General features: G+C 38.2%; 1 protein-coding gene across 1 annotated transcript in view; it reads right to left on the bottom strand.

Annotated features, from left to right (window-relative positions):
* Positions 1 to 1219: 1219 nt before the first annotated feature.
* The window catches only part of LOC149010014 (protein unc-13 homolog), a 53449-nt gene continuing 43230 nt past the window's right edge, over positions 1220 to 11438 (bottom strand). The window contains 8 exon segments of the mRNA XM_089161334.1: positions 1220 to 1625; positions 1849 to 1944; positions 5489 to 5584; positions 5670 to 5717; positions 5719 to 5748; positions 6174 to 6280; positions 6362 to 6466; positions 6644 to 6728. Coding sequence (XP_089017460.1) covers positions 1452 to 1625; positions 1849 to 1944; positions 5489 to 5584; positions 5670 to 5717; positions 5719 to 5748; positions 6174 to 6280; positions 6362 to 6466; positions 6644 to 6728 — 741 coding nt within the window. The 3' untranslated portion in view covers positions 1220 to 1451.

The raw sequence follows: 11438 nt of genomic DNA, 5'->3' as shown, positions 1-11438 counted from the left end.
TGATCACCATTACACCAACACCCACTCCTAAAAAAGAATATGATCATGTAAATTATACAAGATCTTTAAGAAAAAATGGTTCTATTCAATAGTGCATCAAACCAAAAAACTTCAATCATTAACTGTTGCTTAGATATTCGAATGTAAACAAGTACAGGGCTACGATTACAACTTTGTACAAGTATAACATCTCCAAAGGAATACAAGATGAGTGAAATGAGGCGCATGCAAGGAGGACATAACATTGCTTCTTTTTTTTTTTTTCATAGGGGAAGAACAGAGAAAAAAAAATTAAGAGTATGAACTTTAAGATGCATTCAAGGAAGACATGGCATCACCTAAATGGAGGATGAAGAGAGGGAAGAAGTTAAGAGAGATTGTGCATAGGGGTAGCTTCTTTCATTTTGCTTGGTCAATAAAAAAAATCCGTGGCTGGTTAGAATCATGTCTTAATTTGAATTGAAAATTCATTCATATACTCTGATGAGTTTCGAAATATCAAATTTCATCTTTCACATTTGGATATAGAATGGAATTTGCCCAACTGATGCCGCAGGATATTCTTCAAAACAAAGGAAGGTGAGAGAGAGGTCACCATGTCATAAGCATTTAAGTAAGTTACCAACACCAGATCCATATACCCTAGAAGGAAACCAATGGCCAACTCAGAGCTGTTCTAGTGGTTGAAACTAATACCTCTTAGTAAAGAGGTCATGGATTGACTCTCGTTGAGGCATATTAGTATCCCTATCCTCCAGCTTAATAAAGTCACTTTATACCCAAAAAAAAGTAAGAAAGAAGCCAATGGCAACAACAAAAACTGACCATGCGAAGGATAACTACGAATTCAGATGATGTTGGCACCTTAAAGATGGGAGATGATCTCAGGTGCCAACTTGGCCGGAGGATTTCAAGCACAGGTCCTTCCCCATTGGCGTCACCTGTTTGTTTCTTACGTGCGAGCGTTAGGATGAATTTAGTCACTTCTTTATGTTCCAATCGAACAGTCTCAATTGTTCAGTCACTTCTTCATGTTTCAATGGAAAACTACAAAATTTTGATTATTCTCTAAATTGAGGATTTTTCCTTTCCACCAAACATGCGATGATGGCCGAAGATCATACCTAGGCTGCATGACCCTTGCAAGAATTACATGTTGAAAAAAAAAAAAAACAAAAACAAAAAAAAAAAAAAAAAACAAACAAACAAACCACACTAGGAAAAATATATATAATGTGACTACAAACAATAGGAATAGACAACCACGATTGGAGGAATTTTCCAAAGAATAACTTGTGTATGGATTTTACAAGGATAACTACAAAGAATAAGAATATAGTACAACACTATTTGACATAATTTAAATGGATAATTGTATTCTTTAAAACAATATATATCACATTCACATAATACCAGACTTGATACACACTAGAGGAACTTCAACTCTCAAACTAAGCAGCAGATTTGGGTATTTTATATTGTTTCTTCAGGAATTGGGAGGCCTCTGAATCACTCCTGTGGCACAAAATTCTTAGGAGAGTTTGTGTGTCAGCACCCAATTTACTTCCATTACCTTGCAAATCTAAACCACTTGCAGATTTCAAGTCATCAATCAATACCCTAGTCTGCAAAATAAGTAAACAAGCAATTCTGCATCAGACTCATATGAATACGGTGAAATATCAATATTGTAAATTGAGCACAACTCCGAAACTCTCTCTAGGTGTATATAGGAATAAAGGGGAAATGAAAGTTGTGTACTTCCCAATCTTAACTAGCACACTCCTATTATTTGGGGATGAAGGCGAAAAGAAAGTTTATGCACAAGAGGGGACTAAAGATACGAACCTCACAACCATGGAACTTTACCACATGCCGAGCACGTGCAACTAGATTTTCAACAGCACCTCGAGGGAGCCCATCTCCACCAGAAATAAAGAATTCCTGAAACATAATAATCATACGAGAGAATGAATGTTAGTAGTTCTCACAAACTTAGCATAAATATTTCTCAATAAAATACACAAAAAATGCCCAACAAGAAAAGGATTGGAGGGATGGTGACAGGGACGTTACAAAATCAAGTCTCAACTTATTATGATTTGAACTAGCTGGTAAGCTAGTCAAAATACTAGCTTGTTCTCTTCCTTGAGCTATCATGCAGCCATCCTCCTTCCTTTTTTTTTCTTCTTTTAAAAACTACGTTCTACACTTGCGGAGGAGGTGCTAGTGCTAGTGATGGTGGAGCATAAGTTGGATGAGCTGCTTAGTCATTGATTTTACTCTTATACTCTCGTGGTGTAACTTACAAGTACACCAATGTAGTAACGTGAAATTGTGAACAACTGAACATGTTTGATGTATTATTTAACTTTAAACCTTTATGTTTTCATTTATATCAAGTAATGGTTGTGTATTTCATGTTTTATAAGTTTGCATGTTCACTCTTTCAGTGTATCAATTTCAAAGTTATAGTAGAGTTTGAACTCATTACACTTGTTTTCTCACAAATCTAAGGCCACCCTGTGTTTAGAAGGCCTAAAATAGGTTAAATACCAACTTTCAGCTCAAACTGAGCCCTAATACCCACTGAGATGGGCCCTTGAGTTGGGTTGAGTAGATTGGGGATTTTTACCAAATCTCAGCGAAGATCTCGTGAGATCTCAGTTTTTTGAGGGACCGAGATCCTTGTCGAGACCGAGATCTCCCCATGAAATTTTGCATTGCCAATTTTGAGCACGAAGTTTTCTTGAATGGAGACTCTTGGTGAGAACTAGTTTCAAGATACCAGTGGTTCAAAATCTAGCCTTGGCGTATAGGTTGCAAGGTCCTAATTCCAATTAGTTGATTGTGAAGTTAGTCCCTCCATCTTCTTGACAAGCATGGTTTGAGATCTTGCCGAGATCTCGAACCTCGGTCCAAAACTAAGATCTCAGTCCACTTAGCCACTTTAAATGTGATCTCTTGAGCAAGATAGGTCGAGATCTCGACTTGTTTCGGTCTCACTCTTTGTCACCTCCCACCACACCGAGACCTTCCAAACCTCCATTTTTGCATTATTTTTTCTTGGATTGACGTCGGATCTTGACCTGTAGCAAGGTTTAACACATCTACATCAAGAAAAGAAGATCAAAATAAGGCCATTCGAAGTTTTTCAACCAAGGCCACAATAGCTATTTATGGGCCCAAACCCAAACTGCAAAGTAACTCCCAAGGCCCAAGCCCAAAATCATATAAGGCCTCCACAAGCCTAGGACCACTGCCCCATGCAACCCCCGCCAGGGGGAAGGTCGGAGGAAGGTCGTCGGCAATAGATTGTGAAGCATGAACTATACCTACACTTCTATTACGAACTTAAGATGGTTGTATTATTGTACTCACGAGAGTCAAGAATGTGACGTTGTATCGTTCTCATATAGATGGAATTTTATTGTTATTTGATGTATCTTATCACTTGCTTTTCATTTATATGTACTAATGGTTCTATATTCATGTTTTATAACCTTGCATATTCATTCCTGCAGCATTTCAATTTCAAACTTAGGGTCAAGCTAGAACTCATACTTAAGGTTGTCTTCTCCCAAATCTAAGGCCACCAGTGTGTTTAGAAAGCCTAAAATAGGTTAAATACCAACTTTGTGCCCAACCTTACCCTTAAAACCCCCGAGTTGGGCCCTTGAGTTCACTCGCGTTGGCTAGGAAGAAAATACTAGATCTCAAGCGAGAACTCACCAACTTGAGCAAGATCTCTCCTCTTTGAGGAGGCGAGATGGGTGTTGAAAGTGATCTTGAACCATGCTCACAAGCTTGCTGCCTTCGGTTAAGGAGATAATCTTCATCCCCCTCTTCTTCAACCCTGAATGTCCCTTTCATGCATATACCAGCGACTCCACCATCAATGCATAGAATGCAACCAATAGATTGAGATCTATCCAAAGGTTAAGAAGCATTATTTCATCATAGCACTGCCCTTCCATCACCTCCATTTGATTTATACAGTTTTCATGAAGCCATAGCTACCTTCTCAACCCTAAAACCTGCAATAACCTAAGATCCATCCACCAAAACGCTACATTTTTTTTTTTTGAGGATCACTGCCATGGCATCTACACTCAATCCAAACCCTATCCTCAAATTCCCATTATAACCCTTTTGATATCATTCCTACATACCCTCAGCCACCCATTAACTTTAGGAAGCATCCAAATACCTTCTAACTTGCGTCAGTCTTCATTAAGACCTGCACAACATTACTATCAAACCACAACTCCTGAGTTATAAAACTCTAGATCCAGCCCCTTACTTAATAAGAAACTCTACTTTCTAACCTAAATTCACACCACATACACCACATCCACCTTAGAAATATCCCAAATTCACACCAAACCACATAAACCTTATACCTACCCCCTTGACATAGGTTACAGCCTCATCCCATTATCCAAAAAGCTCAAAAGACTAAACAGCCCTTCACAGCCCCTTCCTGAAATTCCAAAGGTCACTTCTCATTAGGACCTTGGCAGTTGAGCCTTGGCAGAATCATTCAGTCCAAGGCTACACTAGCAAGCAGGTTCAATGATCAAAGTAGTGAATAGATCTGAAATAAAGGAAGAAATTAAGTATTCATCCAAAAAATAAGGAAGCACTTAAAGTAGTTAAGGAATGAAATGAAATTGATGGAATGGAAGGCAAAAAAGATGAGATTCATCTCCTTGAAAGAAAGAAGACAGAAAAGAAAAGAAGAAATCACGTATGGATATCAATCCTGTATGCACTGCTCAACACCACCAAAACTCTTTTAAAAAACAAATATTTTTTAACTCAAATATCTTCAAATTAATGGCAGGTGTATCACAGCTATAAAGACCTTCTACAAATCCTCACTTGACTCACAAAAAGAATCCTAATAACACTTATGCACCCAATAAGGGAAATGAACTTAAAACAAATATCTAGCAATTAAATGTGTTTGTCTAACTTGAACACTTTAACACTGTGTGCTAAGTTCTTATCCCCACTTTATGGGCTTATAAATTTGATCCAGTACAATGAAGCCCAATAAGAGAGATAAAAGGATCAACCTAAAATTTAACTATCCAAATTAATACCAATAGCAGTCCAGCACCTTATGGGTCCAACACTTATGTGCATAGGACTCCATACAGGAGTAATGTTGAATATGACTGCATTATGTAGTTTCACTCTATTCACTACAAGATTGCTACCAAACCCTTGAATGGCTTCCATCATCTCTGGTTACTCTCCACCCAAATTTTCTCATGCAAAATGAGTATTCTCCTCTATAAGATCATATAGGAGAAAATTAATTATCCAACGTACTAGCTTTAATTAGATGATAAAAATAAGTAATATATAAAACTTCGTACATGAAATAAAAGATATAAGTCTCAGTCAAAAGCATTCTTTGTAGCCCCATCAATAGTACAAATTATAAATGTGACAACCAAAAGTAACAACATTTAGATACCTTAAGAATGTCTAGATCTTCTTCCAAAAACTTAGCATCACTGGGAAAAAATACACGTGACGGGCCTCCATCTAGAATCACCCGGAGTAAGCCATCCTGACAGGGTATATTGTGTCCTTGTCATCATATATTTTCAATACAGAGTGAAACATACTGAAAGCAGCAAGCATAAAGCACAAACCAGGGAAGCTTGAAGGAGTGCTGTCACAATGCGATCTCTAAGTGGCTCTAACAATAACATCACAGAGTTGATTTAATACCTGCAGCAGTTAATGACAAAAGCTTGTCACATCGCCAAAAAACGCAAAGTAAAAAAACTAAATAAAACTTCCTTGGAAATCCACGACTTGGTTAAGACAGAGTCACAGAAGTGTCAATGAGAAATCCACCAGCCATATAATTGGCCATGAAGGACCTAGAGCAAGTGGACCTGAGCAGGTGACAGTAGAAAATATACTCGTAGCTTTCTGTTGGAAGGGCATTGAAACATGGCAATAGTTCCAAAATATTTGTAAAAAAATTTGTCTTTCACTCAATCAGATTGAATTATAACCTGAAGAAACTCAAGCTGGGTATCAATGAACGGTAGGAACTGGTTCCCCCTGCATCTGCGTTCATGCTATGTGTGGTTTTGCAAAGCAACAGCTAGCACTTAAGTAATTGTCTGACTGAGATGAGCACTTACCAAATCAAGTGCTTCAACTAATGATTCCAACCTAGACTGTGAAACACTAGGTTTGTATAGGTTGTCAATAAATTGCTCCCGTAGATCCCAAAAGATAATTTTAGTTCCTGCAAGGAATGCCAAACCAGAGTGAGGGACAGACAAATGATACAGAATTCTACTTGTGAGAATGGGAAAGCAATATTTACCTGTAAACTCACAAATTCTGTCAATAGCAGCGTTAATATCTTTCCTACTCCCATCAAATGCATCCTTCTGGACAGAACTTCGCGTTTTATCACCAACAGATCTCTCTGTAAATAAACGACCAAGAAGATCATATAGTTGAAGATGGTTATTCTTTTGATGGATGATGTGGCAAGCTGCTAGTCATTCAAGTTGAGACAGTAAAAGATATACAAAGGACCACTATTGACAGACAACGAAAAAAACAAAGAAGCGAAACTTTTTCTCCAGTTTTAGGAATATACTGATGCTAAAATTCTCATGAGGCCTCTTTTTTGTCCACCTTTCCCAAATGCTATCTTCCAGTCTATTGAGTTGACTGATTGCATACTGTTAAACAGCACAAAGTTCTAGATCAGAAACACAGAAAACTAGAAAAGTAATCAGCACCAGTTAAACATAAGTAACTTTTAAGACTTTAGAAAACAGATGCAGTTATTACAGAACAATCTGTCATGTTCTCCCAAATTATACGATATTGCAAAACATAAAAGCTTAAATCCATGACCTATACATTAAACATAGCTCTGAAAGGACAGTTACAAATGTAAAGATCAATAGAGATCCAAACCAGCATAGATCCTTCCAACAGAGGCCGCAGTTGTAAGCCATAAGTTATGAGATCCAAACCAGCATAGATCCTTTCAATAGAGGCCGCATGTTGTAAGCCATAAGTTGAGTCTAGAGGGTAGTTTGGCCTAGGAGAGTCTTCATTGGTTATGTGTTTTAGTCCCACATTGGGTATCATTGAATTTGCTCATTCATATCTATTATTATAAATAAAGCCTATGTCAAACAGACACAAGTTAGATCAGCAGTATCAACATGGAACGAGCGAGGTCGACACACTTGCCCCTTCCCTTGCCTCGGGGGGGGGGGGGGGGGCCGGGCCCCCTGCTGCCCCCGCCATCCCCCTGCCCCCCCCCCCCCGCCTTTCTTTGATTCATCAACAAAACCTAAAAGCCCCATCACTGCAACCCTACTTCTTCTCCTGAGACCACAAACAGAACCAGAACCCAATCGCTTCTTCTTCTTCCGCCTTCTTCTCTACGACTTGAAATAATAATTACAAAAATAAAATAAATAAAAAAGAAGAAAGAGAACCCAATCACTTCTTCTTCTTCTGCCTTCTTCTCTTACGACTTGAAAAACCAGAACAGTCGCTTCTTCCTTCTTCTCTTACGACTTGAAAAAGAACTGAAATTTAAAACCAAATTGACCCATTGAACCAAACCAAAAAATGGACCAACAAACCCAACCAATGGTATTATGTTCCAACCCATTTCCTGCTTCCTCTGTTCCTTGAGAACGTGAGTTTTCTGCTTCATATGACTATAGTAAAGCTCGGTGGGATCAATTATCTTCGGTGGTTTCGTTCTGTCTCTTTAGCAGTTGGTGCTCGTGGACTTACTGGCCATCTTGATGGGACTTCTACTAAACCTTCCTTTTTTGGTCTGCAATTTACCAAATGGTATATAAATGAATGTTTAGCCATGGGATTTCTTCTTCGTTCTATTGAACCAAGCATAGCCAAAAGCTATCTCCTTCCACCAGATGCTGCCGCTAATTGGAAGGTTGCAAAAAATACATATTCCAGAGTGGGTACTGATGCAGAGTGTTTTGAAATTAGACGGAAGATTCATCAGTTGCAACAGAAAGATCTTACTCTCTCTCAATATTATAATACACTTCGAGGATACTGCTAGACCTTATATTTCTATAGGAAATTTACACCCAAGTATGCTGAAGATGCTATTGCTTATAAAAAATGGGAGGAGAAACTTCGGGTTTATGACTTTCTAGCAGAATTGAATATAGAGTATGATCAGATTCGTGCACAGATCCTTTCCTGTAAGCCCCTTCCCTCTCTGGAACAGGCCTATGCCATGGTGGATACAGAGGACAGTCGACGGATAGCTATGGTACATACACAGACTCCTGATGAGTCTTCATTAGCTGCTGGTTCGGGTAATTTTAAGCCTAGTTTTGGTGATTCTCAGCCTCCTATGAAGTGTCACTATTGTGGGAAGGATTGAAGGAATGCCACACAAAGGATAAATGCTAGAAATTACATGGATGTCCAGTCAGTTCTTGTGGAGGATGTAAGAGTGGAAATAGGGCAGCAATCTTGCATATGCAAATCAGGCTATTGCAGACATCCAAAGTGCTCCAACACCTATTTTCGCAGACAAGATTCAGAATGTCTTTCGTTAGCAAATGACCAGACTTGATGGATCCTCTTTTGGATCAACTCCCAGCATGAGTATTGCATCTACCGTTGCCTCTACCTTTGGTTCTCAGCCTCTCCGCAAGTATTTTTGGTTGTCACAATGTCAATTTTATTTATCCCTCCTGGGATAATTAACTCGAGGCAACCGACCACATGCCAGGCTCATCTTCTTTATTCCACACTTATTCTTCTATTCCACTTGTTCAGAATGTTCAGATAGATGATGGATCCTTGTCCCCTATTTCTAAAAGGGCTCTATTATCTGTTCACCTGACCTCACCCTTTCCTCTCTTTTGCATATTCCTAAATTTTCAGCTAATTTATTACTCATTAGTAGCTCATTAGTAGTCTAACCCGTGATACGAATTGCAAAATAACATTCTTTCCATTTCATTGTGTTTTTCAGGACCTGGAGACGGGGGCGTACAATTGGCGTGGTAAACAAGAAGGAGGGGCTCCACCTATTGGACATTCTTGGTTCTCCATCCGCTCTTTCTACAATTTTTGCATCATCCTCTCCAGCGTTAGTGTCTTTGTTACAGTTGCATAATCGTTGTGGCCACATTCCTTTTTTAGTTTTGTCTAGACTTTTTCCTAATTTGGTTAAAAAGTATAATTTGAACGATTTGCATTATGACTTGTATTTTGGCCAAGCAAACAAGACATATTCCCATTTTAGATAATAGAAATAAAGTTCCCATTTTTTGTTATTCATTCTGATGTGTGGGGTCCTTTTCGGACTGTATCTATATTTGGTCATCGTTGGTTTGTTACATTCAATGATTGTTGCACCCTAACTACTTAGGTTTATCTTTTACATCAAAAAAACAATGTGTTTTTTTGTTTCCAGAATTTTCACAATATAGTTAAGACCCAGTTTGGGGCTGTTATTAAAATCCTCATGATAAATAATGGGACTGAATATTCGGGTGGTAGCTTTACGTCTTACTATTTTGACCATGAGATTATCCATCAAACCAGTTGTGTTGATACACCTCTTCAAAATGGGGTCGCAGGGCATAAAAATAGGCATCTTTTGGAGGTGGCATGGTCTCTTATGTTTACTACGCATGCGCCACCTCAATTATGGGGTGATGCGGTTCAAATTGCCACCTATCTCATTAATAGGATGCCTTCATGTGTCTTAGACCAGCGCTGCCCTCTTGAAAGTTCTCTTAGGTACATCCAATTTACTTGTACCCCTAAGGTCCTTGGATGTGTTAAATTTTTCACAACCATTATAGTCATGGTAAACTTGATCCTAGAGGGTTATAGTATATCTTCTTGGGCTATCCCCCTACACAGAAAGGTTATAAATGTTACCATCTTGGATCTCATAATTTTTTTTGTATTTATGGATGTTGTTTTTCAGAAATAGGTTTCCTTTTTTTCTCCTCCTCTTCTTCAGGGGGAGAGTTTTAGTGAAGAAGCCCCGGTGTTCCTTGAAATTCCTCATAAAGTTCCTATTGTTGAGTCTCTTTTGGCAAATTTTTCATTGGAAGATGGATTGATTGGACAAGAACAGCTGGTGGATGATGTGCAACAGAGTGTCTAGACCTTCTTTGTGGAATGATGAGTAGGGAGAGTCTAGACCTCCTCTGAAGACCTACCAAAGGAAGCAAAAGCCCCCCTCTGAGCCACGCCAATTGGAATCACCAAATCCTAGTCCTGAAGCAACAATTCCTCTTGGATGTGCCCCTTGGTTTTTCTAGTTGAGAGATCCATGGGAAGGTTGTGTAGGTTAAGAAGAGCTCTATATGGTCTAAAGCCACTCCCAAAGGCATGGTTATCAAAGCGTCCGCCTAGGCGGCAAAGCGGTTTTTGAACCGCTTAACTAACGGGCTGATTTCTTGCCGCTTTTTTGCTTAGGCACTACTGCTTTGCCGCCATATTGCTGCCTAGATGCTAAAGTAACCGTTTTTTTTTTACATTTTGTAATTTGTGCATATTATTATTTTTTAATTATAATTTATTTTACAATGCCGTATATAAATTTAAATATGTGAACCATTTCGAATCGAGGCCCAATTTGCAAATGAACTCCGAGGCCCCGAGTGCCTGTCGGCAACAGAATGTGAAGCATGAGCCATATTCAACATTGATAATCAATGAATCATTAAATAAACAATGACTTGGAAATCGGAATAATGAGATCTATTAATTTATCATGTCGGCACTATTTGGTTAAAAAAAAGGGAAAAATAGATACATCAATTCTGATTACTGATCTATGCACAAGACTACAAGACACTTATTTGGCGTCACACTATCATAGAGGTAAGTAAGAATGTAAAATTACTACTTTCATTTTCATTTTTCAGGTTGATTACTGATATAGTACATAATTATTGTTATAAATCTTATGATGCTTGATTAGATGAAGTTATGTTTTTAATCTTTTTTTGGATAATTTTTCATAATTGTGATTCTTGAATGTTTTTTTACTTTTATTTTTATGAATGTGATTGTTGAATGTTTGTTTAGTATTTTAGTTTATTATAAAAAGTATTTGTATAAAAAAGTAGTTATATTAAAAATATTGGCTAAACCGCTTTGGTCGCTTTATTGCCGCCTAAGCGCCGCTTAGTCGCCTAAACGCCAAGACGGAACCCCAATCACTTTGGTCGCTTTAATAACCTTGTTTGGAAGATTTCACAAAACAATAATCTCCTATGTCTACAGGCAATGTAATGAAGACCATTCCTTGTTTATCAAGCAAGATGGATTTCATACTATAGTACTCCTTGCATATGTGGATGATATTGTCATCACAGGAAGCAGTGAGAAGGAAATTACAGCCTTGAAGACTC

Source organism: Hakea prostrata, chromosome 7 (genome assembly GCF_041222555.1).
Source record: "Hakea prostrata isolate BN-2017 chromosome 7, UWA_Hpros_2, whole genome shotgun sequence".
NCBI classification, from domain to species: Eukaryota; Viridiplantae; Streptophyta; class Magnoliopsida; order Proteales; family Proteaceae; genus Hakea; species Hakea prostrata.
The sequence above is the reverse complement of the archived record's forward strand: the minus strand, read 5'-3'. Positions and strand labels throughout refer to the sequence as shown.